The sequence below is a fragment of the Vidua chalybeata genome, chromosome 4 (genome assembly GCF_026979565.1).
Source record: "Vidua chalybeata isolate OUT-0048 chromosome 4, bVidCha1 merged haplotype, whole genome shotgun sequence".
In the NCBI taxonomy this organism is placed as follows: domain Eukaryota; kingdom Metazoa; phylum Chordata; class Aves; order Passeriformes; family Viduidae; genus Vidua; species Vidua chalybeata.
The window spans coordinates 8,101,063-8,126,182 of record NC_071533.1 but is presented as its reverse complement, the minus strand read 5'-3'; the positions used below and the strand labels follow the sequence as shown (position 1 = coordinate 8,126,182).

General features: G+C 35.8%; 1 protein-coding gene across 1 annotated transcript in view; it reads left to right on the top strand.

Moving 5' to 3' along the window:
- The window catches only part of LRBA (LPS responsive beige-like anchor protein), a 365,752-nt gene that overhangs the window by 330,483 nt on the left and 10,149 nt on the right, over positions 1-25,120 (top strand). Inside the window, exons 50-54 of the mRNA XM_053939908.1 lie at positions 1,272-1,334; positions 4,515-4,670; positions 8,037-8,204; positions 23,519-23,620; positions 24,825-25,039. Coding sequence (XP_053795883.1) covers positions 1,272-1,334; positions 4,515-4,670; positions 8,037-8,204; positions 23,519-23,620; positions 24,825-25,039 — 704 coding nt within the window. The remainder of the gene's footprint in view (positions 1-1,271; positions 1,335-4,514; positions 4,671-8,036; positions 8,205-23,518; positions 23,621-24,824; positions 25,040-25,120) is intronic.

Here is a 25,120-nt window from a genome sequence, read left to right as displayed (position 1 = left end):
ATATTCAACAGAAAAATCACCTCACCCCACTCCTGTGAGAGCACACATCAGTTGCAGGCTGTTAATAGAGTACTGTGCTTAAGATATCTGTCTGTGGACTCCTGAGCCTTTGCTATTGTTGACTTCCAATTTTATAGCAAAATGAGATCTCCTAGGATGAGAGGGCAGGTATCATTACTGCTCCATATCCCCTGCTGTGGGCTTAGCATTGTCTTTGTTAATGAGGCATCATAATAAAAAAGTTAAGTTGCCAAGTGACCAGTTGTCACTAATGTGTAATTAAAAAGCCCATTCCTGCCTTTGAATATGAATTTGGTGGCTTTGCTGACATCTAATGGCACTGGTAGCCAGCAGGATGTTCTTTTTTTGTCACGTAGATTTCATATTTTGTTCTACGTTGGTGTTTCATTGCAGTAGAACTTTGAATTTACTTATGAATCAGTTATTTAAGAAATCCTTGTATTGACACTAATTTTTATATTAAGCTCTGGATGGTAGGTAATAAAATCATATGTGTAAGTATTTAGCCATTATTTCTTGTTTCGCTTGCAAGCAGATATCGTGGGCTGCTGGGGAGGGTGGGGGGGCAGAGCAGGAGAGCAGTTTGTTTGTTTCTTTGTAGTGAAGCTGTGGGGAAAAAAAGGTTTTCTTTTTACTCCTGCAAGAGAATTCAGTACATAAACATTTTACTGGTATGCCAGGTGCATAGATGAAATGTAGGTTGGCAGAATTAATATATTAACCTCTATGCAAACTCGCAGATAAATGGGTTTTGGTGAAGGATGAATCCTTAAATACTGGCTGACTGTGAGAGGACTACAAGATTTCCCTCTCTGCATCATAAACTGACTTTAAAAAAAACCAAAAACGTCCTTTGTGCTCCAGTTGTTCAAAGCAGTGTTTTAAAAAGTAAGGAGGAAAATAGTATTTGCTACAGTCAGCAGATGGTTGTCACATTTTGTTTTCAGTCCTCTTTACCACTTAATTTTGTTTTGTTGCGACAGGAGAGGTTGCCAGTAAAGCATCTGCTGGAGCTTATGGCTCAGGACCAGAGCTGCTGCTGATGGCATACATTCAGAATAGCCCTAATCTAAAATAAATGTTTAATAAGCAGCCTGCAAAAGCACCTGATTTTTTTTTATTTTTCATTCAAGTGATGCAGAAGAATCTTGAATAGTTTAAAAAAGGGTGTAGCTTTGATTCATAAAATCTATGTGGCATCATGTATTAAAAAAATGCAAAGTTTTAAAATCTTCTTTCCTGAATTCCAGCTCATCAAGGTGCTGTACAAGACCAGCCTTACCAGCTGCCAGTGGAAATCGATCCTCTCATAGGTCTGTCACTTCCTTCTCTCTTTGCGATTCATTAAGCTCTGTATGGTGGCCCTGAAGTGTAGATTACGGTTGTTTTTCACTTGCTGGTTGCTGGGAATGGAATTTTCCTGATAAACCATTTGCATGCAAATTGGAATGCAATGAGCTGTGGCTATGCTGGTATTTCATCAACTCCCCCTCGTTGGTTTGCCTAATTTGAACAGGCCTAGGACGCGTGTCAGTGAAAATTAATATGGATGCTGTAATAATGTGTGATTGAGAATGTGCATGAAGTACTGTCAGGATAATATTGGATCTTTTCATCACTCAGACTTGTTGATGAGCAGGAGCGAGGCACGTTATGATGAATCGGTGCACTGGTAATGTGATGGAGCTCCTTTGCTGAGGAAATTTTCATAATAACAGTGGGGTTCTTAACTGCACCGTGTTGTGAAAAATAAAACCATGGTGCTAGGGTTTCATCATTAAAGGAGATCAATCCTTTCTTCATAGACCTGCTGTTCAGGCTGAGGGGATTAATGCGTAATTGCAAAGCAGTTTCAAAGTTGAAATATATTGCCCACTCCCGTTTAGTGTTGAGATATTAGAATTCATTTTTCAAGGGTATTGCATCTTTTGATCAGCTTCACCAGTTAAATTTGTGTGTGTTTTTCTTTTATTAAAAAGGGGTGGACGAATGTCTCTCCTTTATTTAATGACTCAGTGTAGTAGATGCAATTAATGACTTTTTATTATAAAGGTTTATCAGTTTATATAGAGCTGATTTTTCAATTAGCAGGGTTAGAGTTTGGTCAGATCCTTCATTACAGGCCCAACTTTGGGGAGTGCATATTGGGAGTCTGTAGCATGGCAAATGGAACCTTAAACATGATGAGAAAAGAAAAACTCAAGTACCTAACACCAAAACACAAACTAGCTGTAGGATGGGAACAAAGAAGACAAGATTCTGTGCCCCCCAGTTTTGTTAGACTTCGAGCTTAGTTTAAAAACCAGCTGTTTCTGTGTGGTTTAATTGGAAAAGAAGCGGTGTGGCCAATTATAGAAGCATGGAAAAATGAGAGCAAAGATGAGCTTGCCTGGATAGGTTAGAATGACAGGTCTGTCAGCCAGTGAGAATTCATTTCAAAACTAATGCACACATCCTAGTAGGAAGTGCAATATTTTTGTCTGTAGATCCAGACTCTTCCTGTGTAGCCATTTTGCTGGGTAAGCTCTAGGATCAGGAACAGTGGGGGCATATGAAACCATTTTATAGATCTGATAAAATTAAAGGGTTTTTCCCACGTTTTTGAAATCAGTCCTCATCTGGATCATGAAACAGTTATTATGAGGCAGACACGTGCTGTAACTCTCCTTTCCTTCCTGAAACAGATTATATCAAAAAAATGTTTGGAGCAGGAAATGTGTGTTCTGATTTAAAAGCTGCTATCAAGTAGATCTTAGAAGTGTAAATAAATATTACAGCAAAAAACCCCAAATTACATTGGTACAAAGACCTTTAAAGTTAATGCTCACATTCTGGAAAATGGTTTAATATTCTCTTCCTACAACAGATCTCAAGTCAGCCTTGTGATTACACTGGACATAGTTTAAAAGGTTTAAGGCTTTCTTTGTCATTGCTAAGTAGCATGATTGGATACAGGCAAGTAATTATGTAGGTAATATTAGAGGTTTTTAATTGTGGCTAGACACATTTACCTATAAATGGCACCTAAGAGGGCCACAAAATTACACTTTTATGGTTATAGCAGGAATCTTGTTGCTGTCTTAGTTGTAAGGAGGGATTCCTGCCCTCCTTTTTTTCCTGGTGTACAGGAAGACATAAAACAGCAATCTGATATGACACAGACCCTAGACCTCTTTTTGAGGTGAAGTTTTTTGAAGGCATTATCCTCACTGAATTAGTTGATCTGCATGTTAGTTGATCTGCATGTCTTTTGAGGTTCCTTTGCTGCTATTTTGTCATACAAAGCAGTTCACTGTGCATTTATAACATGGTGCTGTTACTCTTTAAGTGGCCTCAAGATTAGTGAAGGCCACATTTGTGTTACGTGCAGAGAGCAAGTGGCAACACCTTGCTAAATTATATGCTACCCATATGGACAAGACACTATCAACATTTTAAATATAGCAAAAGCATAAATAAATGAAAGATTTGATACAGAGCAAATGGAATAAGCCTAAGGCTTGGGAGGTAGCTGGCCTGTGAGAATGGAAAGGAGTCAAAGAACAAAGAGTAAAGAAGAGCACAGGACCAGGACAGAGGTAGGTCTGGAAGACCGCCTCAATGGAACTAATGGTTCTCCAAGCAGTTGGCAGACAAACTCAGGAGAAATTACTTACCTGGGATGGAAATTAGGTTCCCTCAGGAACAAAGCACACTGAAAGTTCTTCCTGCAGTGTAGGATTTTCACGGTGTATGTGTATGGCATGTGTATATATCTATCTATATATATATATATATGTACACACCTTATTAATCTAATCTAAGGACAAGATATAATATGACAAATGTGTTCACTAATTTATTCCTGTCCATTTTATGGGTTCCCAATGCAAGAGTATCTCAGGAAATAAAACATTAAGTGATCAAAATAGGGCAAATAATTTCTCCCAACCCTAAAGTTAACTGTGGAGATAAGCTGGTTAATTTTTGTGCCATGCTTAAAAAAATATGAACAGTAGTGATGTTTACTGAAGTTTTTTCTTTTTTCAAATGGCACTACTTGCAATGAAATACAAATGATGTACAATTTAAAATTGTGACCCTGTGTATGCTGCATTTGAACCACTATGTGGTTTGTGTATTGTCTTATAATTACATTCCTTTGCTTTGTTTGTAATTTTTAATTTCTTGTACTTCAAGAAGGAGGGAAGGAATCTTATTACATTTCTGTGTACAATTGCCTATGTTCAATCTTTCATTTATTTCTCAGCTGCATGTCACTTAAAAAGAGAATTTCTTCTATTTTAGAATATATACAACAAGGAATTAGCATTATTCCTAGAAGTGTAATGAGAATTTAAAGTAGAATTAGAAAGAAAATGTCCCTGCCACAAAAAACCAAAAAGTAACGGAAGTGAGGAATGTATTTGGTATGAATGTAGGTTTCTAAATTGTGCTTTTGTTCTGTGAAGGTGGATGCTAAAATGTGTTGGTCTGTATGTTTTTCTGTTCAGCCAGCAATACAGGTATGCACAGGAGGCAAATCACTGACCTTTTAGACCAAAGCATTCAGGTGCATTCCCAGTGCTTTGTCATCACCTCTGACAATCGTTACATCTTGGTCTGTGGCTTCTGGGACAAGAGTTTCCGTGTTTACTCTACTGACTCAGGTAATGTATTTTTAAAATACAGAAACTGCCTAAAAGATTTTTTTCTGTTCGTAATCAGCCTACTGTTTCAAATAAGTCAAATATGTCAAGTGTTTCCTTGCCTACTGCTGCCATGTATTGTGTGCTATCATTTTTGTGGAATGATAGCAAATGTGAGAGAAGGAGCTCTGGTTTAGACTGAGCTTCACACTTCAAACTTACAGGCCTGCTCTTGCACAGTAGTTTTCACAGGTGAGAGTTTGTGTGAAGCCTGGCATATCAGGAGAGTTAATTATTCTTAAAGTATTTATGTGAATTAACTCTGGTTGGTTTTCAGCACCAGAGAACTGGGTTTTTTCAGAAAATACAGACAAGTACCATAGAATAAGAAGAGAAGTTTTGAAATCTGGTGAAAGAATACTATGAAAGCCTTTGAAAACGATGCCATACTAGAATAATTGATTTGGAGCCACTGAATTCTTTTACATAGCATAAACTGATTGATATAATGGGCAGCAGTAAAATTAGTCTGTCAGCTGGAGTGTGTCCAAACCATTGAAGTCATGCATGTGTCATGCTAAATAGAAAAGAATCTTTCCATGTAGGAGCTACAGGAATTTAAAAGCCATGGAACCCCAGGAAAAACTAGGTATGATTTTTTTTTCCTTTCATTATCTTATAATGGAAATAGTGACCTCACTGCAAGGTACTTCTTCGGGATTAATGACCCAGTGTGGTTAATGGGTGTGTGCCATCAAGCTTTCCAGTAGGCTATTAATCCCTAGGGAATATTTTATATATTTGTCATCGTTTCTTAAATATATTATTTAACAGTGTTTTTCACACTTGGCAAACCAAAATGTCTGACAAAACAGAATAGTCCTTAATGAAAATATTTTAAGACTTTAGATCTCGTGGCATAGTTCGGTATTTCTGTCATTTTTACAATTTTAAAGCCTAAAGTATAAAGGAGAAGTTCCATTTATGTAATACTGACTGCCCATAATTCATTATACAGACATCTTGTTAGACCCTTCTTAGGTTAATTTTCTCATTGATGAAAATAAATTTACATAGAACTGTGAATTTAAAGTGGATCTTCAGAAAGGATAGCTAGCAGTAATAAATATTCAGTGTATATGCTTGATTTATATGAATAGAGAAATAATTCTATTATATCAAAGGATGTATTTTACTTTACACCTATGGAAGCAACTTGTATGGTTTTGGTAGCCTTGCCTTGTATCAATCTGAACTACAAATAACTCTAAGTTATTTCCTCTGTGTATGGCAGATTCACCAGGCACCTTGTTACTACCATAACTAATCAGGGTATAAACCAAAATACCACTGTCAGAAAAGTTTCAGATTTGTTTCTTCTATTTGTCAATATAGCAACTTAGCTTAAATGAAGTGAATTCAGATGTAGTTTACTTTGCTTCAAATTGAAATGAGAATAGAGTAGGGAAATATTTTGAAATCAACAGAACATCAAGGGGGAAAGATGATGTGATCAGTAATGCATGAAGGCAAGTGATCACAAGTGTTGAATTCAATTACATTTTAGCACTTGCACAAAAAAAGAGAACCATTTTCCTATATCAGACCTTTGGTTTGTTTGTTTGTTTTAATAGGAAATACTTTCAACTTAAATCATGGGTTATCAGCATAGCCAATATAGCAGAAGCACAATAAAACATTCCTCCAACAGCGGGAATGACTTCTAGACAGTATTATAGGTTCAGTACTACAGACTTGAGTCTTATTTTTCTTTTAATTATTTGTAGCACAGCTGTCAAATAAAACATTAACTAGAAAATTTGTTCTGTCAAAAAGGGATATCTGAGTGCAAATGAAAAAGTTTGATATTGCTGTATAGAGGGGACAACTCATGTTAAAGAAAACAGGAAAGTTTGAGGAACTCTTATGAAATTAGTAATTTTTTTTAGCAATATAAATTAGCAAAATCCTATTTCTTGTTTTGATGAAATTCATTGAATCTTAGGCTGTACATTAACAAAATAAAAATAACCAGGCAGAAATAACCTTGTAAAATGCTTGTTTTCTAGAACAGAACCTATAAAATTAAAAATAATTAAGAAGGAGATCTCTATAACTCAGTGATGTTTATAGCATAAACTAGAAGTATAAATTACCCCAGGTAATGTCAATACAACTGAAAAATATACCACATAATTTTTTGACCCCTGAGTTACTCACCCTTGCACTACAAGGCGGGTATGCACAGTAAGAGCGCAGCCAGGGTTTCGCCCTATCCACTCAGAAATGGCTCATGTGGTTGCACTTCATCTCACAATTTCCCTTGGAAGGTTAGAGCAGGCTTATAAGTTTTTCCAGTGTTTGATTTTGAATCTGATGTACAGGTTTCCTTTAACTTGCACCTTGTTATTTTTTCTTCATGTACTAAAGTAGTTTCCCCTCTTTTTTGCGTAAATTCATATATATGTCTTCATATATATGTGTTTTTTGTTGGTTTTCTTCACTTTAATGAAATTACCTTTTTGATCTTGTTATAAATTGGGCTGTAAACTCTATTTTTATTCTTTCCTCAGAACCACTCCCTCAAGTCTTTTGTTCCCATTAATTGTTATTTAGTGGCTGGATACAAATATAGTGCTTTTGTACTGTTTAAAAAGAGGCTGTGAAATATTCCCTATTACCCATATTAAGGGACCAATAGTTTTAATTCATGCCCCAAAATATTTTGTAAAAATGTGCTTGAGTCCTAACACTGATCTGTGTTACTTATTATTTTTAAATGCTTTTCAGAACATTTAATGTAATTTTATTTTTATTTATTTCTATTAAAAAATGCAGTAGTCTGTATTTCCTGTTTCTTTTTTGGGCCTGTCTTGTCAATCCTTCCAAAGCCATGACTTTTTCCCTTCTGTTCCTCCTTGTTCTTTATTCAGCCCAAAGCACAAATGGTCATTTGGGCTGAGCAAGCCAGGGTCACAAGTTGGAGGCATCACACTTCACAAAAGTGTGATTGGGTGCAGGATTTGTCCTCGCCCCTGCTACCTGAAGGGGCTGAGTAGGTGCATGAGAAAAGTGTGTGTGTGTTCTTTATCCTGCTTCTTCAAGATCTGCAATTGCTGGGCTTCAGCAAATCCAGTTAGACATTTGAATAAAGTATAATATTGAGGGACTGAAAGTATTTTTTTTGTATGGATTGTATGGACTACTGCACTTTCAATTAAGTTCCCACCAAATAAATAGAGAAAAATTAGTACTCCCCACTATAGTTCAATTTTGAACTTTTTTATTTTTTGGATAAAGAAAATATTTCTAAAATACTTTATAACGTATTTAATTTGTCTTAGAATAAGAGGGTAGTTTTTAAAGAATCAATTTGCTGTGTTCCAGGTAAACTGATGCAAGTAGTGTTTGGCCACTGGGATGTTGTGACCTGTCTGGCTCGTTCTGAGTCCTACATTGGAGGGAATTGTTACATCCTCTCGGGATCCCGGGATGCAACCTTGCTGCTCTGGTACTGGAATGGCAAAACCAACATCATCGGTGATAACCCAAGGGGTAAGAAAAAATCCAAACCACCTGGTTTATGAGGAGGTTGTCTCAAAATGCCTTGAGCAAACACTTCATAGAACAGTATTTTAGGTAGGGTGCTATGTGCCCAATCCTCACAATCACATACGAGACAATCTGATTGTTGCAGTGCAAGTAGCAGGGTTCACAGCATATAACCAAACAGCACATAAATGAGGCAGAGTAAGCCTGCTCCAGCCTCATTCAGTTTTAACCCCTCCCCACTCAAACTCACCTTGAACTTGCCAAAGTATTCATTCTCTTCCATCTTGCACCATTTTCCAGGAATTCCTGAATCCTGTCTTTTATTCATGAAGATGCTCTCTTTTAACTCTATAAAAAACAGTGAACCGCTATGACTGCTCAACTCTGTATTACAAAACAGGAAAAGGTAGAAAGTGATCTTGGTTTATGCCAATTTTACCCCACACACAAAAAAAAATAATTTCTGATCCCCAAAGCAAAGAAAAAGGCAGATATACGGTTGAGAAAAAGCCTGGAGTAAGCCAATTTACAGGAATGAGAGGCTTTCAAGACATCTTGTGAGAGCTTATATATATATATATAAATTTAGGGGCACATCATAGCCAAACAGCAGTCCTGTTTAGCAAAAAAATAAAATGCCCTGAAGGGAAGGGGTAAGAAAAGGATATTCTAACCTAAGTGTTTCTTAGGTTTTCTTCCATTCATTTTCTTCCATCTCTGACCCTGTTTAAATAGTAGTAAAAATTGCTCTGAAGAGGGCAAAATGGACATCTGGAAAGCAAGAAGTCGTATTAGATCTGTCATATATTGCAGTTATAGCTGGCATACAGTTTTATATAATCAAAACAATACCTGACATCTTCCAAATTAGTCAATTTGGTAAAGCTGTGTGTTCCATATTCAGTCTGTTACTCATCTGGAGTTATTTGAATTTGAATCACGGAGGTGGCTTGACTGAAAATTGCATCCTGTGAGTGACTTTGAAGAAGCACAACTAATTAATATCAGAACAAATATCTGAATTTAACTTGCAAATTATTTGATGTTGATTGTGAAAGCTATTCAAAAGTTGAACAAGATGGCAGCTCAGTTCACACAGTTGCAGAATCTTAAGGCAGAGGATGTGTGAAAACTATCCCTATTATCCTTCCAAGCAGCCCAGTTCAAGAGATGGGTTTTATTCTGGGAAGTGGCTAGCAGAGTTTTATGAGCATCTTTAAATAAATATGGCTTTGCTTGAGGGAAAAAAAAAATCTCTGTGAATACCTCATACATATGTTGCAGTCTATCAATTTAAAGAAAATGCAAACTCTGTGTTATTTCTGCAGACCTTGAAAACTCCAAAGAGTTCGTAAATTCCTAAGTGTGCCTTGAGAAGTTGTACTTGTCCCACACTTGCCAGGCTTGCCTGCTGTGTGAATGAGACCTTGAGGCTATAGGCTCCTTGATCACCCCAACAGATTATTTGCTGAGGTTCTGTACCTACTACTGGACTCAAATATGTACATTTAGTTGCAATCTATTGACTATCTTCTCTAATGCAGATTTCTAAGGTGTTAAAATTTTGCGGTTTTCAGAGGAAATGCCAGGCAATTCTAGCTGCTCTATAAAATCACACAGTAGCTACCTGGTAAATCTCTGTGCTTGTAGTTCTATTAAACTTGGACTTATAGGGATTTGCAATGGCTCCTGTGTTTACCAACTGCCTTTATGTAAGGTTTTTTGTGATACAGCATGCCTGGAAACCTCTGTTATCAATTGGAATCTTGTGGCACTATGCATAGTCCTAGACATGGGTATAGACAGTTCCTGCTTCAAAGAGATGGTAATCTGGGGTGTTTAATTTTTCCCAGAAATAGCTGTCTGTAGGCTTCTCTGTTCAGTCAAAAATTTTTTTGAAAAGACAAGTGAAAGGAGCTGTTTCTGCTTAGTTCTGATTTTGTCAGAAATGGAAAGCACCAGCAGATTTGTTGGGTTCTGAGCCCTGTTACTGCAGCTGTAACTTCCATCCATTTGCAGGATGTTGATATTTAACTGGTCTAATGTCTTTCTGTATTTGAAGCTAATGCTTCTTTTACTTCAAAATATAACTTATTCATGCTTTCAGTGAGCACTATTCACTGGAATTTTACATACTCTCAAAGTTGATATTTCTTCTCTAATTTTTCTCTATTTAATTATCTCTAATGTCCATCTTAAGATGACTTCACAGCAATGTGCATACTTTACCAAATCATGGTGCCAGAGTAATTTCAAGAAAAAGTGATTTAAACCAGGGAGTGTTGCTTTCTTCCTCTCAGAGGAGGCACCTATTGCCTCAGATGTACATCAGCCAGCAGGCTGGTATGATCTGTCTACTCTAAATAATATCCTATTAGGCACCCATTATTCCACCAGTAACATTTTATTTAGGTTTACTTGTCTGATTTCTTTACTTTCAGAGAACTGAGCTCTGGATCTTTGCCTCTGTATATACATGTTTTAGAATGATACTTAAGTTGAAAAGCCAGGTGGGCTATGGCACACATGATAAATAAGTGGCTTGATATTCTTTATCAAGGACTATTCTTGAGCTAACTTGATTGTATTGAAAAAAAATTTGGTTTTGGTTTAACAGAAGAAAAATGTTACTGAAATGCTAATTATTTACATAATTTATCTTTTAACTTTGAGGCTGACTTTTAAAAGAAATTATAGCTATGGAGTCTCACTATCTTACTTAGTTTCTCCCCAGTACCTCTCAAATGCACTAATGAATGTAAACCAAATCTGACAAATTGAGGTCTCAGAGATATGAAATTTATACATGGAACACGTCTGCTGGAAACTATTTTATTCTTCACAAAACAGCTTGATTACATTTAGGTTAAATCATTTTTTTCCTTCTCAAATTAAAACCTGAAATGCAAAAAAATATTTCATTATGCTCTTTGATCAAATGTGGAGTTTTCCTCTTTCTAAATTAATTTGTTTTGAAAACGTAAATGCACAGCACTACTTCACTTTGGAGCACAGGCCTTTTGCTGATGCAAAAATGTTTCTGGGGACAATTTCTGACCAAGCCTTGGAATAATTCAGAGCAGAGCTGAGGACCTGAAGTAGTTGTATCCTTTGGAATAGCCTTGAGCTGTTTTGCTTTCACATTAATTAGCAAAATTTAGTGTGGAGCTGTAAAGTCACTTCCCATAGTGCAAGGGGCTTTTCCTTTTCTCTCCTTGGCATGTGGCTGGCTTGGGGGAGGTAGGAGGGAGAGGATGTGGCCCTCACCTCAGTACTCCTTGGAGCCCACATGTGATCTGTGGCACATAAAGTTGGCTTCTGCATATTTAGAGACTCTAAGGCACCACTTGGGGTGGTGACATTATGCACCAGGACTTGTGTTGTAGAATGTGTGTAGCCCTGGGAGAGGGCTGTGGAAAGATGCTGTGTTTTGTCTTTGCTCAGGCTATGGAGGTGGAGGGGAGGCAAGAAGTGGGGGGTGGGAGGAGGGATTGTTTGATGGCTGGAGAAGAGATGAGAGAATTCATTTGCATACAAATGGTGAGTATCACTTTCAGATCCCACTTTCTCTTTGAAGCTCAAGTGGAAACTCCTGATGTTTGGACATTTCCTAGGTTGGGGAATCAAATCACAGAACCATAGGAAACAGGGTGGGCAGGAGCTTTGGTCACCTGATCTATTTTCTTTTCCCAGTGAGGGCTTAACCATACCAAAACCAATCTCCACTAATGTTTGTCCAATCTTTCCTTAAAAACTACAGCGAATATATTTTTGGGCCTTAGAAGCCCTGTCCTTAGCAGTCTTTTCTCAGTGTTCAGCCTAGTATCCAGTTCTTTTTCAGCAGTTGCATTCTATCATCTTTAATCTATTTTTCCTTTGTGCAGAGAACAGATTATTTCCTTCTTGTAGCTACTTCCAGTTATTTGGATTGCCATGACCTGCAATTCTTTGCCTCCAACTTTAATAATTCAATTCTTTGTTTTTTGCCATAAGTCATGTTTTTCCAGACCTCTGAGTTTTTTGTGCGTTCCTCTCTTCAGTTGACTGTCTTCCTCAAAGTAGACCCAGGAATGCAGCTGAACTCTTTCCAGTAATAAGTAGAAAACAACTTGTTTTACAGACCAGTACTTTTCACATGCCCAGGGAATATCTGTTTCTTTCGAAACGCCATGACACTCTCAAGTCTTTTGCAGGCATGAGCTAGTATGAATTTCAGTGTTTTCTGAAGAAGCTATTCACTTGTGTCTCCTTCTATGTGTAGTTTGGCTGTGGAATCTCATCTCCAAACTTCCTGAATTGTATTTTTTTTTCAGACTGTTTCTCCAATTTGTCAAACTTACTTTGAATTCTCATCCTGTCCTCCAGCAGCCTTGCAGCAACTCATATCTGCAAATATACTTTGCAGTCTTATTCTATTAAATTGGTCATTAAAGCAAATGTTAGCTAGTACACAGTTCAGGAATGCCCATCAATACATTTACCATTTTGACAATGAATAGCTTTCTGAATATAGCTTTCTAATATATAATAGTATCTTCTGAATGTCTGCTTCTCTATTTTCCTTAAGAAATTGCTCATGTGGAACAGTGCTGGAGTTCTTACTAAAGTAAAAATATGTGATGTCTCCCTGAACATGTCCTGTTACTCTGCTATTGCAAGAAAAAATAGCTTTGACATGATTTCTTCAGAACAAATCCAAATCAGCTGTTTCTCATCTCTTTGTTTTCTTGTAGGAAATTGTGTGTGTATGTATAAAAATGTAAGTCTTCTGCCAGTATTTTTTCTGTTTGTTGGGATTAAGCAGACTATTCTCTAATTTTTCTTTTTTTCTGCTTCTTAAACAACACAAAACTTTTTTTAGTCTTGCGGAACCCCACCCAATATCCGTGAAACAATTGTTATAACTCTGGGATTATGTAGCTCCATTGTCACTGAGCTGAGTATCCTCAGCTCACTATAATCAGGCCAATTGAGTACCAAACATTTACCTCATTCAGGCATTCTCTAGTTGAGACAGCAGTTTTCACTGCTGATTTTACTTGGGTTTGCTGTCTGCAACTGACCTTTTCTTGAAGTAATTGTGCGGCATCATCTACTGGTATTGCTTGCTCTTAATAACAAACCAACTTCTTGAGAAAACTTGACATATTTTCATGGTTTTGGAATTTTACTTCTGATGTCCTTGTTAGTTACATCTCATCTATGTGTGGCTCTCTGGGGTTTGTCTCTTTGCTCATACCTTGTTGCTTACACTGTTTCAGAAATATCTCATTTATTTTGATCTTTCTGCCTGACTTTCCTGTGTCAAAGTCACTGGAGAACTCCGAGTTGTGCCACCTGGGATCTTGTCTGTCTTACCCCTGTACTGCATTCACTAGTATCCTTATTACCTTTTCCTTTGTTTTCTGTAGGCTTAACTGCCCATGAGCTCTTACAGAAGGATATTCTGTATCTATTGAAACCTGTTCTCACAAAATACTTCAGGAATTATCTTGTCATTGATCTCTGCCTTATAAAGTGTGTTGAACATTCTCATATCTTTGCCACTTCCATGTAAATTCCTTTCAGCATTTTTTTTTTAATTTGTTTTGCAGTATTGGTTATAATCATATCTAGAAGGTCATCTCTAGCTGTTATATATTAAAAATTGGCACCAAATCTCTTTCTACACACATACTTGTGGTATTCCTTTACTGACACATGATTTTGTAGTTGGAATATCCTATTTCCTCCAGTTTTCTTTAACAATCCCTCACCTACATGGACCAGATGGAGGCCAATCATGAATGTTTAGTGGATGTAAATCTGTGTCTTCAAGGTTTTGGGTTTTTCACTGTAGCTATTTTGTTTGGGTGTACTTTCTTGAAGGGGAGGTTTATAGTGGTGAATTTGTCTTAGTATTGTTTATGCTTCTAAAATGGATTGTGCTTAAAAAATGGTAGGCATTTCTATAGTCCAATTGAAGTGTTTTTCTGCTATTCTTGACTTTATTAATGGAATATGAAAATATGGTTCTGTTGCTTTCAAATACCTAAAAATGTGTCCACAATTAGGTTTTAGTTTTCATATTTTGAAAAAAACAAAATATTTTTAATTACAGATTTTATTTGCTAAGGAAATTAAGGCTTGACTGATAAAAATCTTCAGTGCTATGAAATGTACAGTCCATGTGTAACTGTATCACTACTGCTAATATTAATGGGCTCTCTTCTGAGTTATTGCATTGATCTTCCACACATATGTGAATAAAACAAATTATATTACCTCTTTTATGTTAGCCCATAAAACTAGAAAATGTTACTCTCTGTATGTATCACATTTGCATCACGAGGACTATGGGGGTGCTTTCATTACATAGCTTTATATTTTTTAGAGGGTACTATATTCTGGTATTCTGAAGTGTGGGAAATAAATGGGTTTAGTGGTGTAGCTGTGTAGCAGGACTCATGTGAATGTAAGCGCCTGATTTCATATTTAAAAATACAATTACTGTATTTAACTAAGATTGAATTGGGGAGATTCACTGAACAGTTTTGCTATTGAAAATGTGTAGAATATCTCCCTCAGATGCAAATTTCTAAAATGCATAATCTTTTCAATTTATAAAATACAAAATCTCCCAAAGGATTCAAAATTAATCACATTTATTGTCTTGCTGAAAAACAGTCTTGTTCCTATCCAAGCTGCTTTTAAAAGAAACTGCATTTTTGTTCGGTTTTTATTTAGCTAGAATTCCTAAATAAATATTTTAATACCTGCAAGATTTTTATCAATTTACATTATTATTATTAAATATATATATATATATTATATGTACAGTGTATGCATTATAAAATAATTATATATCATTATTAACATGAAAGCTATGATCTTGAGACTAGAGAAATCATTATTTTTAATTGTATTGGTAATTATGGTAAAAGATAAAACATCTGTATTTCATCAACTGCTGCAGACATTTTTCAGTTGGAAAATTAAAACTTCTTGTGAGTGCTTCATAATTAAGTATTAAAGTGGACAATGCAAGCAATTTAAACTTTGAAGGTATACCTGAGGAGCATCTTTGTGTGGGTTGATTGAAGAATAATGTGGGTTATAATTTCTTTGTACTCAGACACACTAATCCTGTAAAGTTGAATTCTGTGAGGATTTGTGTAGATGCTTCTCTCTGCTCATAGTGAACAGTCACACTGATTTCAAGCAGGTCATTTGTCTGCTGTTAACTCAGTAGCCAAAAAGCCCATCTTTGCCTTCTTCCCACATCCTTATCTTGAATTAACCTGTCTTGGTTGCCAGATCTGCATGATCTGGACTTCTATTTTCAAAATTTGTTTCAAAACCAATGGTAGTAGAGAAGAAGAGGGTCCACATTTCCAAAGAATGTTTATAGTATGAATATTTTTTGAGAATTCTAATCATTATTTTTTAAAATTTGAAAATAATTTCCTTAATAGCAGCTTCTCTTAAAAAATGAATAGGGAAGTAGTTGTAAAAAGCTTACCTGTTAGTGTTCCCTTTTTCATTTATCGTGCTAGGTAGCAGGAGTATCAAAATGTCCATAAATCACTAATCAGGATCATTAGCAATGAAAATTCTCCTATTACTGTTACTTTCTGTCTACCAGAATAGCTAAAAATTTTCAGAGCCTCAAAATACTAAAATATGTTTGAAATTGCTGCTATAAATGCGATAGTCCACTGAAGTCAGCCTGCTATGAAAAGAGTGTTGCTCCAGCACCGAGTTTTAGGACAGTCCGCACATGCTCCTTTAGGTGCTCAATAGCACTTTTATTTTTTTACCCCTGCACACATTTTATACATTATTGTGTGAGCCCTTCTTAAAAAAAAAATCCAGTAAATAATTCAGTAATGGTGTAACATTGTTTTACTACGAATGTAACAAATATTCTTTGTTTCTCAAAAATGGCAGGACAGGACAATGTTGCATGTAAAGCTAGAGTCCTTCAGCACCATCTGCTGGCATCCAGTTGAAGCTAATCTCAGGAATGGATCCTAAGCATTATATAGAAAAAATTAAAAATACCTATTCACATTTTGGAGGCAAAAAAAAAATATTGCAGTATAATTTGTATCCTTTTTGTTGAAATTATAATGAGAAAATACAATGTGAATTTAAGTTCAATGTATGAACTGAAACAGAAATACGTCAGGAGTGTTTTATTAAGTGAGACCGTAAAAAGAAATTAAGTACTTTTTTTATTTTAAAGGGCTTTAACAAGCACAGTGTTACATTTTTCTATGTGTGTTGGAATTCCAGTTCAATACAAAGTATATAATAGAGAAGATGCACAAAGCTTGGAAAAAGTATCTGTAACATGTTTTTGAAAGGCATAGCAACCACTAAATATTCTTTTACCTAACATTTATTGCATTAGTCAAAGTTAGCCTTGAAAGCCTCATGAAAGCTTAGTGGACAGAACCCCTGATGCTGTGAATGGTCCCACAGTTCCCTGTAGCTTCACAGCTAAAAAGGACTGGGGCAATCTGCGTGAATCTAGAACAGAGCCTTAAATTCTGCAGCCACAAAAGGTCACTGTCCTTTCTTCTTTCAGCTGTAATACATTGATACCTCAAAGAGTTTGAGGCCTCATTGAACCTCATTGTATGGAGGCCTCCAAGTACTCTGTAAATTGCATAGAAATGATGGTTCTACTTTCCACATATTTAAATTGGAAAAAAGATAAGGAATAACAGGTGGATGAATTCTGGTATATCTGGAAATCTGCATTGATATCTGCATACAAGCCAGACAGTTTTTTATTGATATAATGCCAAAAGTCGTGTTACAGATACCTATGCGTACAAGATCTTCATTGAAAAGAGCTTGCAATAGCATTCACAGATAGTTTGGAAAGCAGCTAAATAGCCATTGTGGCTTGGTAGTGTAAGCATGTAAGTTTGTGTGCCATAAATATTTGTTTTGGCTAAAAGTATGTCCTACAGTATTAAGTGTAGCATTTCTATAATACTTTTTTTCAGCTAGCTAAGAGATTGTGCTTTGGGACTTGTCAATCAGTAATTCAAAGAAGCATTGTAGAGCAAGTTTTGAGGCAACCAAGGATGTATGTATTTTGAGATTGGAAACATAGAAGGAGTTTGGATGCTGCTCTTTTGGCAGTATCCAGCCTCAGGTGTTACTAAAATGGGATGCATGGAATTTCCAGCAGGATAAAGATATTTAGTATTGCTTGATGCAACACAGACCTTTGAGTTCCAGGAAAAATAATGCTGTATTTATGACTTGTAACTAATAGTTGATGTGGTAAAAGGAATTACATTCAGATGGTAAATGAATACATCCTTAATGTGTGCCATATACAGAGTTGTGGGATGATGTACTAACGCATTTACCTTTCTTGGTTGCTGAGAAAAATCACCGTTCAGTTTAAAGTCTATACCATGTAAGACAGAAGAGCATAGTGCAGAAGATATAATAATTTATAGTCTAGAATAAGATCACAATATAAATATTATAAAAATTATTTGATCAATACAAGAATCCTGACTTGGGTGAGAAATTATTTTTTAAGTGTTTCTGGATCGAAATTCTAGTAGTAGTAGCACTAGCACCATGGAGATATTGGAGTTATGGCCTGCCTCATTGAAAAAGTATCTGGTTTAAAGAGTTACTTGTAAAAAGACAGCTAACCTGTGTATTCTCTGAACTTGGTGTATGCCAGCAGCACTCCTAGTTACATTGGTAAGTAAGGGTGGTAAGCATCTCCCTAGTACAATATACTACTGGTGGTAGTATTGGTTTCTGTAGTACAATCTAATACTGGTGGTAGTAGTAGTTTATAAAAATAATCAAATAGCTCAAGCACAGACTTCAGAATAAATTATTTTGGTGTATTTTAATAGGGGGAAATAAAAATATCATTAAAATATGCCAAACTAGGTGGAATTCTCATAGGAAACCTCTCATCTCAGATTATATTTTGCCCAAGTTATGAAATACCATATAGGTTTTAACTAGATGTAGTTATCTTAATTTGTCTTGCAACAATTTCTCAATAGCTGATATTTCTGACTGAAATAATTGCTTGATTTTTTTTTTTTCCTTTTCTGTTTTTTCTGTTTAGGTTTGTTGTCTTTATTTCTTGAACTCACTAGGTAATGGTGCTATAAACCAAAAAAGAGAAATATGAAGAAAATAAATTATTTTTTTAGTATAAACAAAAAACCAAGCCCCTTCATAAACCTGTTTTAGAACATTATCAGACAAAGTGACAGTGTTCTAAAACTTCAAAGCTGCCATTTAAGTAACAGTTTATGAAGTCAGGATGGTGCAAATATTAAAATATCAGTGTACTCTGACCCTGAATATTCACCTGCAGATACTTTCCAGGGGCTTCAAAAAGGCCTGGATTCAGTAGGAGGAGTCCTGCTGAATGACTTCCAGGACTTGCAGCAGCTGAATCCCCACTTAGGGAGAACCTGTTCCAGAAAGTTTTGTGTTGCACATGGTGTAGGAATTAAGAGACTGGAGGTTATTGACTTTTGAATTCTGAATTGTAAAATATGGTTTATGAAGGCCTGGTAGATCTTTTCCTTATTTTGTTTGTTTTGGAAACATAGTTTTTGTGACACAACACATATGAAAAATCTCTCATTAATACCGATTAAATGTTGGTCACTTGCTGCACTGAGTGACACTGAGCTAAATATAGGAAGCCCTCTTGGGTTATATTTAGTGAAACAAATCCTACAAGATAAATGTAATGTATTGTTTACTTACTGAACAAACTATAGCATCTCTGGTGCTTTGCACATTTAGACCTTGCTTCAGGATAGAATGATACATTGTTCAAAGATGTTCCTTTTTTAGAAAATACGGGGTTGAAGTGTTTTTTTACAAAGCCAAAACTTGCATCTTGGCATAAGGTTGTACTTTTTGTGGTAAAATAAGTCTGAACAGATGGGAAGTAGTTGGAAGGAATTAAGTGGAAATGCTGATGGAGTGTCACATGAAGAACCAGGCAACAATGAAGTTCCTATACAATATGAAAATATTATATTGTTATATAAAAATTCTTATGTACAAACAAAAGATTATTCAAACTGAAGCTTTAGAAATACTTCAACGATTTTGTGTGGTATCACTTGAGTAAGATCTCTCATCCATCAGGTAATTTTCTGTGCCAGTGAAATGGGGTTCTAATCATTTGGCCAATTATGTGATCTATAAATAATGTTAATGCACAGACATTTTATAATATTTGACAGTTATCACTTTGATACAATTAAAGTCTGAAACCTGCTGTATAATCAACATAGGACCTTAGTAGCAAGTTAGTTTTCTTGATTTACTTAAATTTTGCTGAGAGCATTTTTTTTCCAGATGTCCTATATTCTGTACTTCCCATGGTTATTTCAAACCTTTTATTGTTTTCCTTATTTTTTAATCATAAAAAGCAACTTCCAAATTGGGAAAATTAAAAAACTAATTTTAGAAGGCCTTTCTTACATGTATAGTTTGGTTTGGTTGATGTGTATCATTCTAAGAAGGCACTCAATCACTTTTGCAAGAAATAGGTAAAAAGACAGATTAACTGATGCTTCATTTGATTAGGATTTTGTATTGACATAAAATTGTGTTTGCCTCAGCTTTTACAGCTTAGTGCTAAAATAAAGTGGCCATTTCAGGAATTTGCTGATGGATTTAAAATGTCATGATCCTGCTTTGTATTGTAACATCACCAAAGCTGAAAAAAATAGCAAAGAGAGACCCAGTAATACAAACCAATTTCTTGTTCTCTTCAGTAAGGCTTTTCTTCTTCTGGATGTCATTAAACTGAAAGTTTTGACTTTGCCCACTGTTCCTTTTTAAACATAGTCTCCAAAAGCCTAACATTTTTTCACTGATATATCACCACAGACATGATATCACATGCTCTTCTTTTATCTTCTGAAGCTTGAATTTTATGATTTAAAATGTACTTTAGTCACTTAAGTAAGAGTGATATTTTATGTTATTTTTTATGGGAAAACAGCTTTGCAGAAATTATTTATTGGAATGTAGGTGGGTTCTTTTGAAATAATTTAAATGGTTGCTGCAAAGGTAAAGTATTCTGTCCATTACTGGAAAGTAACTTTATGTGTGCCTCCTGTGATTTAAATAAATAATTGATGGCATTTGTAGCAATGTGAATGTGGTGTTAAGAATGTTACAGAATTCAGCTCCAAGCAGCGATCCAATGATGGGATAGTCTGAGGATATCACTATATCCTGCACTGAGAAAAGCACATCTGTAAAACTATTGTGTCCTGGTTATTAGTACTGGGATTTGAACTATCTTTAATTTCATTTGACTTGTTCATCTTCCTTAAGGATCTCCATAAAGATTCTCTGAGTGTTCTTTTCAGCCCTTACTTAGGGTTTGCATCAGTGGTCGTAAACCTGCTTAGCGGACAAAGACTCTCTTCCCTTTGAAGTCACTTCCCTAGCTTTTCAAAAGGGTTTGTGAGTCTGTTCTCCTAAAACAATTTAGAAAAGTTTGAAGTGGTGCCCCTTAAACCAGCAACAAAATAAAATTTTCTCTTTGCATTATTGAAAACCATGACAATCTTTTGAACCAATAACAGTTTAAAAGCTTTTAAAGAAATCTGTTCTGCTCTATGACCAGCTTTTAAGTTGACCCCATTATTTGGGAAATCAGGCTTGGAAACCCCTACATACTTGACATTCTTATCAAAGGAGTCAGCCTGATGTTTCACAGGACTCTTCTTTTACAGTATCTATTCAAACCCTAAGTTCATTAAAGATACTATTTAGTTTTCTTCTTTTTTTTTTTTTTTTGTTCATTTGGGTTGGGTGGTTTTGGGTTTTTGTGGGTTTTTTTGGGTTTTTTTGTTTGTTTTTTTGTTTTGTCTTGTTTTTTAATTGATGTAGTTGCTGACAGTCTTATGCAGATAAAGCCCATAATAATGTAGTTGCTGTAAGCAATAAGTTTACTCTCATGATTTTGTGTATGTACACGTCCTAATAATTCGTTCAGGCATTGCTTCTCATAAGTGCTTCTAACTCCTTACATCTTACAATCATTACCTCCTGCAATGCTGTGTATTTAAAACTTCTCTGATTTCAAAAGTTTCATTAATGTGTATAATTAGATTAATTTCTTGCTGATCTACGCGAGTATGTGTTAACTCAATTTCTGAAAGCAGAAGAAAGCAATGAAATCAGAATTCTAAAATTTTGCTCATATATAGGCAGCTCAGCTCATTTAAAAGAAAACAAACAAGACCTTTAAACAGACAAAGCTGCCACATTTTAGGGCTTGGGAGGGACAGGGAGAATGAATTGGATCAGCAACATTAAATTGTTACTGGATAGTATGACTGTTACAGTTGCTCTTACATTTTCCCCTAAAACTGAAGGTTTGTGGGTTGGCTATACAGAGCTCATTTATGAATCTTCTTAGGTGCCCAGCCCATGTTTAGTGGGGCAAGGTTCAATAGAGCAACTTGCTCTGAAAGATTTGTGAGCAAAATTCACAGGATCAGCCACCTGAGAAGTACCTGGAGGTCATTAAATCCACCCTTATGCTTCTAATTTGTTGGGAGTTTTTTTCCTTTGCTCCTGAAATGTCTGCCATACTTCCTGGGCTTGAGTCTGTTTTTTCAAACATTATATGTAACAAAAGTGACAGCTTCTAAAGACTGTTTCTTAAGACATTAGGATGATTCAGCAAGTTGCTTTAAAGCATGTTCACATTTAAAGTGCTGGCAACGTACATGCTTGGGTGTGTACATGTATGCACACACATATATAGTGTCTGTGGCTATATCTAAGAAGAAATATATTTATTTACTTTTCAAGATTTTGTATTGTTGATAAAAATTGTAATAGTAACTGCAAAAGAAATCAAATTTTGAAAGGTCAGAATTCTTGATTTGAAACTTTGTCAGAGATAATGACCTTTACTTAAAAGCCACTGGAATGTGGCAGCTGCACAGATGTTTTGGGAGGTGGTATAAATGGTTTGAGTAAAAATATTTATGGAAGCTCAGATCTTGCACCTCTTTTGCAGAGAAGTCTCTCGTGGAGGGTCTGAGAAACAATCCCTTTAAATACAGCTCCATGATCACTAATAACACTCAGTACCAGTATTGCTGGTGCTGCTGTACATGGACAGATTAATGACATTATGCTGGGTTTATCTTTTTAAATTTACAACCCCAAATGTAATTTGATTGATACTAATTTAGTAACTAATTGAGTCAATTGGTCCCACTATTACTCTGTGTCTTTGTAAAACCATCTCCTCTTATTCAAGTAAAAAAAGAAGTTGATTTTACCACTGCTTTACTACTTTGTCTCACATATCATCATTCATTGTGAAGTGAAATTATTCCCTACTGCTTAAAAACTCATCTAAACCTTTTGAAAACTACATGATAGCATTGCCCAAGAAACATCCTTTGGAGTTTAAATGCTTTGTAGAATGCTATGAATGAGATAATTATATGGTAATACAAAAATAACTTTGTGATTTTTTGAAATGCCAGCACTCTTGAAGAGGGCAGTGAATAACCTATGAGCCAAGATATAAAACTATTTAAAGAGCTTTATAGCATTTGCTTACCCTTTCTCTGCCTTGACCTGGAGAATAATGTTTTTTCCTTTAAATGTGCCAGTTGTACAATTCTTTTTTTATTGTATCCATATACGTTTGATTATAAAGAGAAGTACCAAAAAAAATACAGTTCCTGTAGCAGGGAAATGTCTAATAGAGCATTCGTGTTGGGTTTGAGTGGGACTTCTTTACAAATTCATCAGAAATTCACACTGACTGTGGTCCAACTCCACATCTTGCAAAGAACTAGACTTCAAGCTGAGGTTTCAGCACTGTTATTAGGTTAAAATAAGATCAGTCACTGGAACTTTTCCTTCACCTTTGGACACTTTAGGTGCCTTCTCTTGATAGCTACTCTAGTGATACTTGCATTTACTAATGCCTCTTGTAGGAAAGGGTAGTAATTGACTTAAATCTCTCCCTCCAGAAAATATAAATTAGAGAGGGAGAAAGAGGGATGGGAAACCAACTTTGGTTGGTTTTACTGAACACCTGACTTCCATATTACTGCGTGTTAGTAAATATGCAGGCAGAGTGCTGCTGCTGTACTATACAGGTAGGAGTGCAACATTCCCATATGCAAACAGGAGCATTGAAGTGATTTGTAAGCAACATGAATTCAAAGGGCAAGGAAACAGAAGGTGCTTGAGTGATGGAAAGCAGTGACTTTGGGAATCGATTGTAACCAAGATTGCTTTTATTGTTTTTTTCAATGAAGGTGATTTTGCGACTCCTCGAGCTGTTCTGACAGGACACGACTATGAGATCACCTGTGCTGCCATTTGTGCTGAGCTTGGCCTGGTAATAAGTGGTTCAAAAGGTAAGGTAGCTCTTGTAATATCTTTCTGTTTGTGAAGCTATAATCCTAATGCCAAGAGGAATATAGTCTCAGGTGGTAGAATTTATAAACTTTATGGTGGTTTTATTTCTAACCTTTTTTTTTAGTTGCTGTGGAATTTGAAACCTCTTTTTAAACACATTGAAACTGAGGATTGTTCAGACGTTTATAAGAAGAAACCACATCAGTTTCCCTCCTGATTGCTATTTCTGTTTGTTTATCCAGTGTGTAATTGCATATAGCATAGTTGGATGCAGCCTTTGAGGGCCAGGATGGTGAAGAGTGGCTGTTACGGATAACTTCTCAAAAAGGGGAAGCAAAAATTAGTTTTGAGAGAAAGAGAATGTGCTTGACTGTTTGTTTGATGAAGGGTGTGTATAAACTGCTGGTAATTCTGTTCAGGCTCTTTCAGCTTGGCTGCAGAGCCTCTAATATGCTCCACTTGTATTCTCAAAGACCTGCTTTTAGCGGGCAAATTATAAAGAGTGATGTTGATTCTGGGGATATTCTATATAATTTTCTTATTTGCTTAATTTTCCACAATTATTTTTAAACTGTAAATTTCTTGGAATTAGTATAGTTCTACTTTAATGTTTCTAAAATAGCTACTCAGAGACACTTATTCAGAGTTTGGTGTACTCATGGTCTGTACCTGTGTGCATTTCTGTGTTATGCATGTGAACTCATGTGGCTTATGTGCAAAGCAGGTAATTGTCAGAATATGTTAAAAAAGCAAACATTTAGTGGGTTGTGTATGGCTTACAATCTTAATATGAGAACATATACTCATAGAATACCTAAATATGCAAATTCATTACTCTTACTCTGTGTGTCTGTGTTTTGATAATCTCCTTTCAAGGTTCAGTATGTTTAATTATTCAAAATTACAAAATTAAATAATCTCAAAATTAGCTCTCAAATGTAACTACTACCTGCTTTAAAAGAAAATCCACAGAAGGCAATCTAGGTGCTTATACCTTAATCCAAAGCTTTCAAGGGATAAGCTGTTTATGTTAGTGTCTGGCACCCTTAAAGTCATAGGCAATTCACTTAAACATGGTAACAACCATTATAAAGTAGTATAACAGTGATTATTTAAGTAGAAGTCATGACTTACTATTTGAAAAATGATGTCTTTAATTAAGCATATAAATCAATAACCTGAGATCCTATTCTGTCTCACTAGAAGGACCATGTCTCATACATTCTATGAATGGAGATCTACTGAGGACGTTAGAAGGTCCTGAAAGATTACAAGGTCCTGAAAGCTGTCTGAGACCAAAACTTATTCAAGCTTCCAGAGAAGGCCACTGTGTCATATATTATGAAAATGGCCTCTTCTGTGTGTTCAGTGTGAATGGGAGACTGCAGGCCACCATGGAAACAGATGACAAGATAAGGGTGAGTGTCCTCAAGTGTGTGCTAACTGCCAACTGCATGGGGAAAAGCTATCAATGCTGGAGTTGTGTGGAGACTCTTTCT